Source organism: Chrysemys picta, chromosome 3 (genome assembly GCF_011386835.1).
Source record: "Chrysemys picta bellii isolate R12L10 chromosome 3, ASM1138683v2, whole genome shotgun sequence".
Taxonomy (NCBI): domain Eukaryota; kingdom Metazoa; phylum Chordata; order Testudines; family Emydidae; genus Chrysemys; species Chrysemys picta.
In genome coordinates this window covers 144,422,624-144,438,390 of record NC_088793.1, presented here as the reverse complement: position 1 = coordinate 144,438,390, position 15,767 = coordinate 144,422,624, and the positions used below count along the sequence as shown (strand labels likewise).

General features: G+C 43.6%; 1 protein-coding gene across 1 annotated transcript in view; it reads right to left on the bottom strand.

The window, feature by feature from the left end:
- The window catches only part of LOC101938389 (maestro heat-like repeat-containing protein family member 7), a 49,159-nt gene that overhangs the window by 31,168 nt on the left and 2,224 nt on the right, over positions 1-15,767 (bottom strand). The window contains exons 4-9 of the mRNA XM_005296253.4: positions 14,034-14,162; positions 12,118-12,197; positions 8,572-8,707; positions 6,958-7,047; positions 4,885-4,989; positions 824-959 (exon numbers count right to left, since the gene is read on the bottom strand). Coding sequence (XP_005296310.3) covers positions 824-959; positions 4,885-4,989; positions 6,958-7,047; positions 8,572-8,707; positions 12,118-12,197; positions 14,034-14,162 — 676 coding nt within the window. The remainder of the gene's footprint in view (positions 1-823; positions 960-4,884; positions 4,990-6,957; positions 7,048-8,571; positions 8,708-12,117; positions 12,198-14,033; positions 14,163-15,767) is intronic.

Here is a 15,767-nt window from a genome sequence, read left to right as displayed (position 1 = left end):
TACTTGGTAAACATATTTTCAAGGTTTTCTTTTCAAACCATAATGGCCAGTGATTTTTTTTTTTTTGAATGAAAGCAGAGATTCTGGAGAATGATTGAGAGGCTTGTCCACACTTTCTTCCTACCCCACAGCTACTACTTCAAGCCCTCCCAGGGCGAGGTACTCCTCAGTTTGACAAATATGACCTTAATACTAGATACTTGTTATAAACAACTGCATATACACCTCTACCCCGATATAATGCTGTCCTCGGGAGCCAAAAAATCTTACCACATTATAGGTGAAACCGCGTTATATCAAACTTGCTTTGATCCGCTGGAGCGCGCAGCCCCGCCCCGCCGGAGCACTGCTTTACCGCGTTATATCCGAATTCATGTTATATCGGGTCACGTTATATCGGGGTAGAGGTGTATTGTATTTCATTTCTCTGTGTACTTTGCTCTTTCCCTTTCATTTCCCTTCCCTTATCCCTCCACCGCCCTCAGGGAAACATGCATCTATTTCAATGACGCTCCCAGGCACAACAGTTCTGTTCCAGCACTGATAAGCTCATCAAGGCAGGGAGCCATGTCTCTGTACTCCAGGCAGGGCACTGTGGGCTCAACTGGAAACGTATCCTAAAAAATAAATAAATAAATAGCAGCAGCTGTAGCCCATTTCACTACTTTCCTGATGATGCAATGCCGCGCTATAAAATAACAGAAATGATTACATTAGGACTTTGAAACTAATCTGTTGGTAATAATAAGAAAGGCTTGTAAGGGTTAGCTCCAAGGAGGAAGTTTTCAGTTTCCTGTGATGTAGAAAAAGTGTGTTTACTTACGCTTTTTAACCAGCTGGATACAATACAAGTTGTATACTGCCCGGGCTGCCAAGAAGCAGATGTTGTCCACAGGGTCATGGCATCGAAGGGCAAGCAGCCTAACCAGGCGACCCAGTCTGCTGAATTCAATTGATGTCTAATTAAAAAGAGAAGAAGCCAATTAGCAATAGATAACATATAAAGGGTGTGTGATCATCAGGAAATATATGGACATACCTGGGCCTTGTGCCTGTTAACACGCTTATGATGGGTGTGTGTAGATTGGCTGCCGAGCACACACTGTGGAGTACATTACTGTGCTTATAAAATCTGGGTATCTTTAAACACTGAAAACGTTTATGGCATTTAAATACGCCAACAAAAGCCCCATAATCAAACAGGATATCCAATAACAAAGAGTCATCATCAACACAAAGGTAAAGGGCCTGATTCTCTGCTTCCCTGCCCCTTGTGTTTAGTCTTTTACTCCTGGGCAAACAAGGGCCAAAACGCTATTATTCTGACTACATACAATTTTACATGTTGGGGAACTGCACTAGTGTTAGCAAGGTGGAAATTTCAGAGAAAAGAGGCCAGTATAGGCAAGCTCTAAGAATGTAGTGTGAGCCTTGAAGCTTTCCCAGTTTGTTTCTGAAGAGCCTGTGGGTGATTTGACACAGCTCACCAATGCGACACAGGTGATTTCAGTGCTCTCCCTCTTAACATACACTGCATGAGACTGGAATCAGGCCCAGAGGCTGGGGTGGTCCTGTCGTAGGGTTAGTTAGAGATGTATTGTTTTTATTTAATAAGAATGAATTCTGAATAATGTTTGTTGTGTGTTTTAAGCATTTTCCTCCTAACACAATATGTTGCTTCAGCTATATTCTCAAATTAGCATATTGTAGTTAAAAATAAAATAGTTTGAAAGCCTGAATATTAGAAATTAAGGTTCTGCACACAGTCTTCACTGTGATCTAAATCTGCTACTGACCACGCACCTAATGGAGATACTGGTGTATTAGAAGCACTGCCTATGATGACAATGGGCCAGACCCACAGGTGCACTAGAGTACTACTTCGCACACCTGAGGGGAAGAGTAAAGGGTGTTTTTTCTCCTTCCCCATTGATACCCAAGAATTCTAGGGATTTGGTTGGTCCCCAGCACAACTTTGAACAGCCTCAAGATTGCTCTAAGTGGGGCTCTTACACCAGTGGGGATTGATGGAGCATAGAATGCTCCTACCATGTCACTTTTGCTGGGGCATAAAAGAGCACTGTGAGGGAGTGGCTTAAAGCCAGCTCTAAGAGCCTGACATCTCTCCTGAATTCCCTCATGCCAGAGGAATATCCAACTGCCCACTTAGGGCAGCTTTAAACCCCCTTTGCACAACTGGCATTGTACAAGGGACCAATAACTTTAGAAACTGTTCACCTCATTGACAACAAGTGAAAGTGTAATATATTCTACATGAGTGCCTCAATGATTGTGGCTCTCTGGTAACTGCAGAGAATCTGTGTAGCAGATATCAGGCCTGTTTCTAGATGGAGCCATGTGGGGAGGATGGAGAAGGTATACAGAATAGGATTTCTACTCTATATGTTGAAGGTAAATGAAGAAAATTGGGTTCTCAGTGGAATGGAAGATCAAGAAGGAGGTTTCTTTACTGTATATAGGTGAGAGATGTTGGTGTGTTTCTCCATGAATGGTTAGGTGAACTAAAAAATAGCCAAGCTGATATAAGGTTCGTAGTAGTTGGTTTATGAATGGCAACCGTCCATATCGAAAGATGATGGTGTAAGTGCTAAAGCAGTTGTGTTGCTATGCGTCATGCAGCAGCATTGCGAGTGGCTAAAAAGTCTGATTCTCAAGCAACGGTCCTTGCCACAGACAATGCAGGTGTAAAGCGTAGGGCCAGAAGATGAAGCCAGCGCACTACTAGTCTGTTGCTAGCTGTATCTCCCCCGCTTCTGATGTCAATGTTGAAAGTTTTCTAGTCCCTTTTGCAAACACTTTTGAACCTGAGCCTAGGCTGGCCTAATGGCCTTTGAGCGGATATCCACAGGTTCCTTATATAGGCAATCCTTTGGAATGCACCCATCATCCATCTGGTGCAGATGACCAAACCCATAGAGATATCTGTGTTTGAGAATAGGGATTAGACTTGGTCATTTTTTTTTCTAAAGTATTTCAGCATCAGGAACTTTGGTTTCCCACTTGATATTTAGAATATGGTGAAGACAGCACACATGGAAGGTATTTAGCCTTCTCTCATGCCTGCTGTGGCCGGTCCAGGTCTTGCCACCATACAGCAGCATGCTCAAAATGCACATATGGAAACCTGTATCTTGGTGTTCAGTGTTGGTTTCCTGTCACCCACGCTTGGTTAGTAGGCTGAATGTGGTGGCTGCCTTTCAGATGTGAACATTAAGCTCACCATCTAGAGAGAAGTTATTCAATACAATTGATTCTAGACAGCAGAACTTGTGCCACAACTTCAAGCTAGGTACTACTATTAGAAGTTCTGGTGGATCATGTTTTCAACACACCTTGTGCCATAAACTTTGTCTTCTTTAGACTGATGCTTAGTCCAAATTCCTCACAAGCTGATGGAAAGTTGATGGAGCTCCTCTTCACTGTGCGTGACAAGAACTGCATCATCAGTGAAAATAAGTTCTCTTAGCAGCAGATGTCTGACTTTGCTTTTTCCTCTTAGACATGCAATGTTGCGGAGTTTTCCATCTAATTTTGCATGAAAACGTAAACCCCTTGGTGCTAGATGAGAAAGCATGACAAAGCAGCAGAGAGAGGAATATACCAGGTGCCAAAACACCTCCCAGTTTGACACCCCAGCAGCTTTCAAAAAACTGTCAGATTGATCACCATCACACTGGACTTGAGCCTTCATGCCATCATGGAAGTACTGAAAAAGACTGAGGAGGATCGAGGGGCAACCAATATCTCTAATAGTTGGAAGTGGCCCTTTCTTCTGACCGGGTTAAAATCCTTCATAAGATCGATGAAATCCACAGAGAGGATTTTCTTGTTCTTGACACTTTTCTTGCAATTGCCTTAATGAGACAACCATGTCAATAGTGGATCTACCAGATAGAAGCTGCACTGACTCTCTGGATATACATGACTCTGGATATAATTGGCTTCTAGGCTGGTGATTACTACACGTGGACCCAAACCAAAAACCACCACCCTGTAAACTTTGGGAAAGTTCAGATTCAAATTTCTCAGCTCAGATCCATCTTTATTATACACAGAATATGAGATGAGGTTTTATGGTTACTATTGGAAATAGAGAGGAGATACATTTTGGAGTGAGTTGTGGGGGGGGGGGGGGGTTGTGGGTAGACGGAGATGGGTGTTGATACTGGGCCATATTTAAAGTTGTTTACAAAAACTTGTCTCAAACGTTTCATATAACTATGCTGTTATATTTAATTAAATGATACTTACTTATAATGTTACCTGTATAGTGAAGTTTTTTGTCTAGCAGTTTAGAAACATTTAAAACCATTGATATGTATTTCTTGTTACTCCAGCACCATTCAGTACACTTAAGGAATACCAATATATTTTGGGGTAGGATTATACAAGGCAACAACCAGCTTTGTGGGTGATTAAATTCCATAGTAAAGCTGGTGGTACAACTGCCATAAATATTATTGCAAGACAAAAAGATTCAACAAAAAAACAGCCTAAACAGGAGAGGAAATAACTTTTTTTCTTGCCCTGAGAAGTTTTGAAAGACCAGTGCTATTTGCATTGACTTTACATTGACATCACTTTGGGGAATGGATTGAAGTGAATAACTTCTCCAGGGAGAAGTCTGAGCAGACACAGTGCCAGTAAGGATTTCAGGGTAATTTGTCAGAAAAATAAAATCTGTCAGAGCTTGAGTCCACTGAAATCACTGGCAAAGCTCCTACTGACTTCAATAGATGCAGTATCAGGTCCTACATTTTGTTGTTTGTTCTGTGAGTAGTAGGCTGCTTATTTGGGCAAATGTATGTGCTGAAGTGTATGTTCTTTACTGAGTCAGGTCAGTACAGGTGAAGGGTTACTCACGTCAAAATTGGGAAGCTTGGCCACACATCTTAGGATCCGGGCACTGCACCACATTGCTCGTTCCCGCTCATGATCCTTTCTGGAGATTAGCCAGGGCTCGAGGTACTGTAGGAAAAAATGAAGGAGATCACTGCTCACAAAAACAGTAAACTCCTAAAAGATTGTGGCCCAAATCTGCCAGTAGCTGGTGTAAACTGGAGTAGCACCACTGACTTCAGAGAAACTACTCTGATTTACACCAGCTGAGGATGTGGTGGGTCCTTTGTCTAGTGGTAGGTCAGATTAAAAAACGTAGCATTCTCCTCTCTATGTAAATAAAGTTTATGGGTTTTCTGAAAGAGGATTCTCTTCTGTGTTTTCCAGAAATCCATCCTATAATATAGTTCCACTGAGAAGAAAGACTGGCATAATAATCTGCTCTGCCAAAGAGTGGCTCCTTCCTTCGCTCTGAATCGTAGTCAGTGGATTCAGAATTTGATAGGGTATAAAATGAAGTCTATTTTTATCTCTGGAAATTAGGGTAATACCACATAGGAGGCTTATCCTGCCCAACTTTTCTAGGGAGAGTGAGATTTGTGGGGGGAGAACGTCTCTCCTGCCTACAAGTCAAGATCTGGGGGAAAGAGCTTCAGAGAGGGAAGAGGAGGGAAGTATATTACTCAGTTGTTATAAAAGTGTTGACATTTCTTTTACATACATTAGATTGTTCTAACACCCTGACATAGGTGCTGGAACTAGGGGTGCTGCCGCACCCCCTGCTTGAAGTGGTTTCTATCATATACAGGGTTTACAGTTTGGTTCAATGGCTCTCAGCACCCCCACAATACAAATTGTTCCAGCAGCCCTGCACCCTGCAGTATTAGGGCTGGGCTACGCTGGGGGGGGGGGGAATCGATCTAAGATACGCAACTTCAGCTACGCGAATAGCGTAGCTGAAGTCGAAGTATCTAAGATCGAATTACCTGGGGTCCACACGGCGCGGGATCAACGGCCGCGGCTCCCCCGTCGACTGCACTACCGCCATTCGCTCTGGTGGAGTTCCGGAGTCGACGGTGAGCGCGTTCGGGGATCGATATATCGCGTCTTAACAAGACACGATATATCGATCCCGGATAAATCGATTACTACCCGCTGATACGGCGGGTAGTGAAGACGTACCCTTATAATCTCTCTAACATATAATCTCTGAAAAGAGAAGAGTATGGGAGGGCTAATTAAGGCATAAACACTATGGCCCAGATTTTTAAAGGTATTTAGGCATTGCTGCACACAGCATTGCAATGAGCAACTGATTTAGGAGCCTATGTATCAAAAGGGATTTAGGCACATAGGAGCCAAAATTTCATTGGGCTCCTAAGTGCCTAAATCACTTCTGAAAATGAGATGCTTAAATACAGTTAAAAATTGGACCTATAGGCTTGTGCCCAGGACCCCAACTCTTGGAGTTGTCTCATCAGGGCAGAAGCTCAGCTTTCATGATTGTTAAGAAAAGTTTGAAAACATGATCTGAGCATAGTGTTGTAGAGATGCCCGCCTGCATCTGCAAAGAGCCTGAAACAACAGTTCTCAGAGGTGTGAACTGCTCCGTGCATCTCAATGGGGTATAAACTCCAAGGGAACACAAACCATCCTGCCAAAACATACCAGCAAAGTACTCTATGTATGGCAGAAAGAGAAGAGTGGGCCCAGACCACCCACCTAACCAGATATACTCTGGCTGCTAGGCTAAGTACTAGGAAGGCCCTTTACTGCCATCCCTGTCTCTCTGGGATTAAGAGGTTCTCCCTGCTTCTCTCCAGCATAGTGGGGTTCTGATGCTGATCTTGAGGGTCACAGGGGTCCCATATGACTGTCCCTGCCTCTTTGGGACAGGAGAGGGAGCTCCCTGCCACTCCCTTTGATGGGGGGATAGGGTCAAGATGCTGGGGCATAGAGCTCCCATGTTGTGGTGTGCCTAGAGCCCCAGATTGTCTTAATTCAGCCCTGAACTCAGAGGGGACAGTCGAACCTTGATTGTTTAATCTCTCGTCTATAATTCTCTTTTCCTCTCTTGGATGCCCCACTACTGCTTACCTCCAAAATCTTCTGGGCCTCCACAGGACATTCAAATACCAAACCCTCAAGCATTCCTCTCAAGGCATCTATAGTTTCCTTGTACAGAGACTAGAGGAAGAGGCAGTACAAAAGTCAGTGTCATACAATCTGACATGCTACAGGCAACGTGAGGTGTAGAAATACTTCTTTAGAGAGATAGGATGAGTTCCTTAGTCTCTCTATGCCTCAGTTCCCTATCTGTAAAATAGGGATAATAGCATTTCCCTACCTTACAGGGGTGTTGTGAGGATAAATACATTAAAAATGGTGTGGTGCTCAGACACCTGGTAATGGGGGCCATATAAGCACCTACGATACACAGGGAAAGTTTTCTGATCTGATAAATAGGAATAATTATTTCTCTGCTTCAGATATATGCACTCACTATTATTTTCTGTAAAAAGCGACAAAGATTCCTGTGGCATCTTATAGACTAACAGACGTATTGGAGCATAAGCTTTCGTGGGTGAATACCCACTTTGTCAGATGCATGTAGTGGAAATTTCCAGAGGTAGGTATAAATATGCAGGCAAGAATCAGTCTAGAGATAACGAGGTTAGTTCAGTCAGGGAGGATTGGCCAGTGAATGGCTAGCCAATTACAAAAGCAGTTTCTCCTCCCTTGGTGTTCACACCTCAACTGCTAGAAGAGGACCTCATCCTCCCTGATTGAACTAACCTCGTTATCTCTAGACTGATTCTTGCCTGCATATTTATACCTGCCTCTGGAAATTTCCACTACATGCATCTGACGAAGTGGGTATTCACCCACGAAAGCTTATGCTCCAATACGCCTGTTAGTCTATAAGGTGCCACAGGACTCTGTTGCTTTTTACAGATCCAGACTAACACGGCTACCCCTCTGATATTATTTTCTGGCAATCTGCCTTAAATTCCTTCTAAGAACAAGATGTGAAATAAGTTTGCCATTCTCAGCAGAGATTCTGATACAAAGCCAGATGAATAACAGCTAAATTGCTACACATGCATTGGGCTACATACGCACCAAGTCAGAAAGTGAGAAAAAGAACTCACCATTTAAATATGAAATTGTGTCATCGGGATAATAATATTTTTTTCCTGTCCTTCCCTAGCTAAGAGAAGACCCCCTATTATTATGATATTAGAACAGTTCTCTGCTAAAGAGCCAGAATCCTGGTAAATCTGGAACTGTGCAATTCCATTATTTCCCTTTAGCTCTATTAGTGGTGAAGTAATTTGAGACTAAGCAGAACAGATGCATCCTTAGCACACAGACCCAGGTGTGCATACATTGGCTGATTGCACACCTTGCCATGTGCTATCTCTTACTAACAGGTTTTGTCTCTTTAATTAGACATCAGTTGAATTCTGCAGACTGGGTTGCCTAGTTAGACTACTTGCTCTTCATTGCCATGATCCAATAGACAATATCTGCTTCTTGGCATCCAGGCTCATATTCAACTTGTAATATTATCCTGCTGGTCAAAAAGTGTAAGTAGGACTCAACATTTTTTCTTATCAGGCCCAATATGTCACCATCCCCAGGAGGACTGCTAAATTAAAGACACATGGGGCTTCTTTTATGACTGTATTTTTTTAAAGGACAGATTACCTCTGGGTGTTGGCATTGTATATTATCACATGACTCTGCTAACATGATCTCTACTGGAGGCAGAGAAAAGACACTTTTGTAGCATGCCCGGAGTAGAACAGCTTTCTTCTCAGACTTTAGTGGTGGCTTCAGCTTTCTAACAAAAGAGAGAAGCTCCCTTAATGAGAGTCATGACAATGTCTGGAATCTAAGGTAAGAAAAATATATCATCCATTATTCTTTAAACACCCCCAAACCTAATGGGGTGTTTGTTCTGACCATAGTAAGCAATAGAAATGTGTGTGTGTGTGTGTGTGTGTGTGTGTGTTTTGGTACAAGATAACTGCTCTATTATAATGCACCAAAACTGATTTTAATAATATCCTACTTGGGGATAAATTCATAGGCCAAAGATAGGAAAATTAGCTTTTCCTCACTTTCTTTAGTTCAGAGTTCATAAAGCATGCAGTAAGCTAGCTCTGATTGTCAATAAATATTTCTTATGGGTAAATATTGGTATAAACTAGGGAACAAACTATGTTTGAACTCTGAAGTTTTATTGACATTTAAAATATTAATTTTGTAAACCACAAGCCTTCCATTGCTTTAGTCAGAAATTATAGCGGCACCATCTAGTGGCCACAATACTGTAGTGCCTTCCTTTGCACATATAGCACGTTGCCTTTATGTGTTTGCCTGTCACAATGTAAATGTTGTACAGCGTGTATAGGCTTGGAAGGATTAGATTTTTATTGGTAAATGTCAATAAATGTCAATTTCACCATACCAACACAAAAATATTTCCACTGATAATCATCAAAATGTACACATAGGCAAAGAAAGAAAAATGCAGCAGCATTTTTCTGCTTGACAACTTGGAGTTTGATTTGGATATATTCTTTGCATATCAGGGGTCGGCAACCTTTCAGAAGTGGTGTGCCGAGTCTTCACTTATTCACTTTAACTTAAGGTTTCGCGTGCCGATAATACATTTTAACGTTTTTTAGAAGGTCTCTCGTTATAAGTCTATATTATATAACTAAACTATTGTTGTATGTAAAGTAAACAAGGTTTTCAAAATGTCTAAGAAGCTTAATTTATAATTAAATTAAAATGCTGATCTTACGCCGCTGGCCCACTCAGCCCGCTGCCGGCCTGGGGTTCCGTTCACTTAGTTCAGCAGCGGGCTGAGCAGGGCCTGCGGGACCCCAGCTGGCAAGGGGCCATCAGCTGGAACCCCAGACCGGGGGTGCAGGTGGGAATGTGGGGGGTGGGTGCAGGAGCTCCCGTTTGGTGCTCAGGGTGGGTGTGGGGATGTGGGGGGTGCAAGAGTCAGAGCATTGGGTTCTGGGGGGCCTGGTGTGTGTGGGGATGCAGGAGTCAGAACGGGGACTGGAGGTGTGTGAGGGGGTACAGGGGTCAGGGCAGAGGGCTGGGTGTGTGGGGTGGGTTCATGAGTCAGGGCAGAGGGCTGGGTGTGTGGGGGGCTTCAGGGGTCAGGGCAGAGGGCTGGGGTGCTCAGCTCGTGTGGGTGCTTACGGCAGGGGGCTGGAGGGGATATGCCCCATCCCCACCTCTTCTCTGCTTCCTCCCTGGAGCAGCGAGCACGCTGCGGCTCAGCTTGGCTCCGCTCCTGCTCCCCCTCGCAAGGGCGATCAGCTGATCAGCGGCAGGGAGAGGGAGGGGGAGGGGCAGGAAAGCACCACGCTGAGGGAAGAAGCGGGGGAGGAGGGAGCTTGGCTGCTGGCATGACCAAGCTTCTGCCTCCTGCCCCCGCAGGACAAATTGGTGGGCGAGGGGGCTGAGTGGGGCCAGGACCCCGGCAGGCAGCAGCGTGCCACAGGTTGCCAGATCCCTGTTGTATATTTTGACATGTGATGTTGATAATTTGCCTTAACAGTTATAAATCGACATCTACTGTCATTAAATAATTATTGTCGGATTCCCCACAACTGTGAAAATTTAAATTCATAAAAATAAAAAAGTACCTAAAATAAACTTCAATATTATCTGTCAAAATTATAAAAAATAAAAATTGAATTCTGCCCAGCATAAGTATGCACCACTTCCCTGAACTACATGGCACGTGTAAGCTTGCTCAAGTGCGTGGTAATTATATCACCCTCTGCTAGCTCCAATACTGTTATACAATTATGACAGTTTCATGGGTTACAGCTGGTAGATATTAAACACAATGTAAACTAATGCTTTTAAAGTGTTTGCCTTAAGCTTTCAGTGCTAGTAATATCTTAGCTCTGGAATGCACTTTTATTTAAAATTCCTCACATCCTTTCTCCTCTGCCAAACTGACCACCATATTTTTAACAAAATCGTATTTGGCATCAAAATTATTTCAACAGTTCTTTGTTGAAAGACTGAAATATACTGTAAGCATACTTTTAACAAGCTAACAACCAAATTAATGTAACATATGCAGTATACTGTATAGGTGAGCAGCACATTAAGTTTCAGCAGGTTAATTAATATTCAGAGAGTTGAAGCAATTTCTCATGACATTTTGTGAATGACTAATTTGTCCCCTGAAGCTTATTACCCAGGATTCTATGCATCTATAAAAAGAGTTTGTTTCAACTTTATGGCAAACTTTGGGATAGACGGTCTATGGTGCGGAGTTTCAACTCAGAATAGTACAGACGGCGGCCATCAGAGAGCTGGTTATCTCCCCAATTCTCTGCCTGGCCCTGGCCCCGGCCCCAGTGGTTAGAGTAGCCTGAGGAGTTGTCTGTCATCTGAGGATAGTTGGAGCACAATGCACTCTGGCCATACCCTCTCTATGTCCTGATATACCCATTACACTGGGGATTGGCATAAGGCTTCCTAGACATCTGGAGTGCACAGGGACCATGTCTGTTGCTAAACCTCATCAGTGCAGAACATGATCCTACCATGGTCTTTAGCTTCCTCCCTGCCCTCTTTGGGGTGATTTGTGCTCCCAGCAGTACTAGGGAGTAAGAGTCTGCTGTGATTGTGGCTGGCCCACGTGCAAATGGGCACAAGGGAAGGGGAGAAGGCTCTTACATAACTTGAAAGGGGCCAGACACAATTTGACTCATACTCTATCTGTAGTCTATGCAAATGTCTCTCTGCAGCTCCTGTGCTTTGTGTAACCTGTACTCAGGCTTTTAAACAGGAAAAAGGAGAGCAGAATCTGAAGAAACAGAATGTTTGTGGTGTGGTCTCTATTACTGATCTCTCTTCAACTATGCAATCAGGCACTGTTAGCCACATACACCACAGTATCTGTTTCAGAAATGCTGCAATAAATTACAGAAACTTTGACCCAAACCCACAGGGAAACCTACTGTACTATAGGGTTTTTTTTTAGTTCCTCACAGAGAAGTTCTTCACTGTAAGAGGTGCTTGGATTCAGGATCACTAGAGCATAAAGTAAAATAGGCAAGCAAAAAAAGAGTTAATATTCCTGCTTCTTCCAGATAACAAATTAGCAAACAGGACATGACACAGGAGCCAATATTCCTGGGTGTAGTATGGAGCAGTGACTCAAGACTGAAATCTGATGGAAGGCTGGTTGAACTTTCACAATACCTCAGGTTAGTGACCACAATCATGGCCTGCTGGCGCACAGGGTTAGACAGCAAGTTCACTGACTCTTCTTCAATCAGCTTCTGTAAATCAAAGAGGAGACCGAATAGCAGCAACTGAGCTCCAGCTTTGCCCACCAACACTCCATCCTTATTTTCACTGCTCCTGAAGGACCCATACATGGGATATTATAAAATTCTGCAGCATCAATGAGTACTAACTCCAGAGGGACACAGAGGGGCTATTTAATCTCTGGAGCTCTCCAGATCTCAATTGTAAGAAGAATTTCTGACTATAGAAGATGATGTGACTAAAACAACGTCAATAATTTTTTTAAAGGAAGAAATCTAGTCAAACCCTGATATATCTCGTTTCCCATGTGCCATAAAAACCTTCTTAAATTGGCTCAGTCAATATCACCACAACGAACAGGTAGGCAGTTATGAGAGGTTCTGGGCGGGGCTGCTAAAGGCACACAGGTGCCATGACAAGTTCAGTATCGAGAGCAGTGAATGGCTAAAAGCAGTGTTGGTGGTTGTTGATTTGTATATTGGAGTGCTAGGGGTATGCGTCGCGCATGTGTTTAAATGCTGAAAGGAGGTCTCTGTGGGTGCTGGGCATTCATTCAAGATGTGAGTGACTGTAAATTGGGGAAAGACTCCAACAACAGCAGGCAGGGCTAGTTCTGACAAGCCATGGAAACGGTGGTCACTGAGTGTAGGTCTACACTGCAATTAAAAACCTGTGGCTGTCCCATCCAGCTGGCTTGGGCTCAGGGGCTGTTTAATTGCAGGGTAGACATTCTGGCTCGGGCTGCAGCCTGGACTCTAGCACCCTGTAAGGTGGGAGGATCCCAGAGCTCAGGGTGCAGCCCGAGCCCGAACATCTACACTACAATTAAACAATCCCTGAGCCCGAGCCCTGCCAGACTGAGTCAGCTGGCACAGGCCAGCCATGGGTGTCTAATTGCAATGTAGACATACCTTGAGGGAGGTAGAGAGTTTGAGTTCTGTGCATGCTTGTTTTTCTCTTCTGCTCCACATATGGAGAATGTGCGGGAAGACAAGGCTGACCATGTGTTGGGCCTCACGGACCCAAAGACTGCATGTTTCTTCCCCAGATCCTGCTAAGTCTAAAACTGCTGTAGTAGGCTGCCTGATTGGGTACACCAGCTGATTGGTCAGGAGATTCAGCAGACCAGCTCTTAAGCCCAGCAGCAGCAACACGTCAGCAGTTGCTCAAAGTATTTGTACACAGCTGCAATAGCTCCTGCACCTGCTTGTTCCCAGAATTGTTCCCACCTTATTCCAGGTTTGCTTTTGCCTTGTTCCAGCCCTGCTCCTGCCTTGCCCCCGGCTTGCCTCACTCCTGGTAACTTAGTTCTGACTCTTGGCTCAGATTCCTGGCGCTGAGTCTCCTGCTCTAACCACTAGGCATAACAGGCCACCCTGACCTCTATGCATCCCCAGCCAAGCTTCTACATACCCACATCGGCCCCACCTCCAGTCACTCTGCTCTGATTTATAGGAGAGGTATGGACTATTAAAAATAAAATGTCAATTATATTTATAAGTGGAGACAAAGTGGATCAGTGGGACCATGGAAGATCCCAGATATGCTTGGATCAACCTTGCAGCCAGGTTCCAGCAGGGGTCATTGATTCAAAGTGCCAGAGCTCTGTGTACGGCTGCCATGTGCTCAAAATGTGGGAGCTCTGTGTATAAACTCCATCACACCCAGCTTTTTACTGTCAGTGTTGCTCAGAGTTCTCTATAACTACCCAACGAACAGAGACCCTCGGCCAGATTCTGCACTCGTTTCCAGGGTGTAAAATGTGATTAACTCCACTGATTTCAGTGGCATTACTCTAAGACTATAAATGAGAGCTGAATTTGGCCCCAATTGTATATTTTACTCACCACCATGAATGCCACAATGACGGCTTTCTGCGAGAATTCATGGGCTTCTTTTGCTTTCTGGCTGATGTCGCCAACAGTTCTGGTGAATGCAGCCATTGACCTCAGAAAGCTCAGCTTCAGACCTAGGTTCTAAACCCCACCAGGAATGGGGAGAAAGATAGTTTAGTGCATTAATGACACAGAACTCCATGTCAGGAGAAATAAAGCAATTTAGGTTGTGGCTTTATAGACTAGAATATAAAGGTGAGATATTAGATCCAGCTAGCTAGCTTCTACTGGTAGAGTAAAATGTTTACATCTTCCCCTTTGCCAGGCCTTAACTCGACCAGTTTAATCACACTCTAAAACACAATGACTTTCTCTAGGCTAGAGTTTTAGAAGATGTTAATTAGACCAAGTTAGCTAACATCATGCCTTTACATCTTAGTCTAGATAGGGCCTTAGAGTGCTCGTGTCAAAACATAGTATAGTGAGATACTGTCCCTTACCCATCCTGCCTGTTCCACATTCTAAGGCTGTGTCTACACTAGAGACTTTACAGTAGCGCAGCTGTGCCACCGTAAGGTCTCCCATGTAGCCGCTTTATGCTAACGGGAGAGAGCTCTCCCGTCGCATAATAAAACTTCCATCAATGAGCGGTGGTAGCTATGTCAGTGGAAGAGGGTCTCACACCAGCGCTTCTGTCGCTGAAACTTATGTCAGTCATGTGGGTGTTTTTCCCCACAACCCAACGGACAAAAGTTTTACCAACAAAAGTGCTAGTGTAGACATAGCCTAAGAAATGTTCTCTCTCTAGCCAACTAATATCCAATATCTGTTCTCATTGCCTTAACTCAGAAGCAAGGATAACTATTATGTGTTGCGACCTTATGACCCACTGAAATACAGGAACATAAAAAGGGGCCCATATGTATCTAGTATCTTCATACAAGTATCATTTGTTTTAATTATCATGATTAACAGAAGATTTCATTAAGGCTGTAACTCACCATGTATGGTAATAACAATCACTCTAACCATTGGAATATGAATCTGAAAAATCAAAAGCTACACGAGAGGTAAACTTTTCAGTTTAATTTAAATAAGAAGGGAACAGCCTGAAACTGGCCTGTCACCATACCTATAAAAATATCCATTAGTAACACTGATCACATCTCCTCACTTTCCATGATCAGATGGAAAGAGACACATTTTCTACACCCTACACCAGATCCTGTGACCAAGAATTTGACAAACCTCCTTCTGTTCTCAGGCCATGCGGAGAAAGCAAATCTCAGAAAATCTCCTCTTTCTCCATGATTCCAGTTCTCATGACCAAGTGACAAGTGAGATCACTATATTTGGACAACACTTCAGAAACCTGCCTTGCTAGAAAAGGTTACTGCCAATCTCTCCTACTAGTCTCAGAAACATCTGAAAACAGACAAGGGAGAGGCACAGGGAGTGTAGAGGGAAGGGACCTGCTAACTGTACCTTACCTTTTTCTGGAGCGGTTTTTCAAACACCAAAACACACCAAACCAGAAATCTTTGTTCTGCTTAAAGAACTCTTACTATCTTTAAAAAAGGAAAGATCATGGGTATTATAGAACAGCAAGTGTTATTTCAGAATCAGGAAAATTAGTTAGATGGATCACTAATTTGATTCAGTATGTTCTATGCTGTGGATGCAATGCAGATATAGGGCCCTTACGGTGACCCCTTTCCAGAACATTCACATGAGAAGCAATAATGG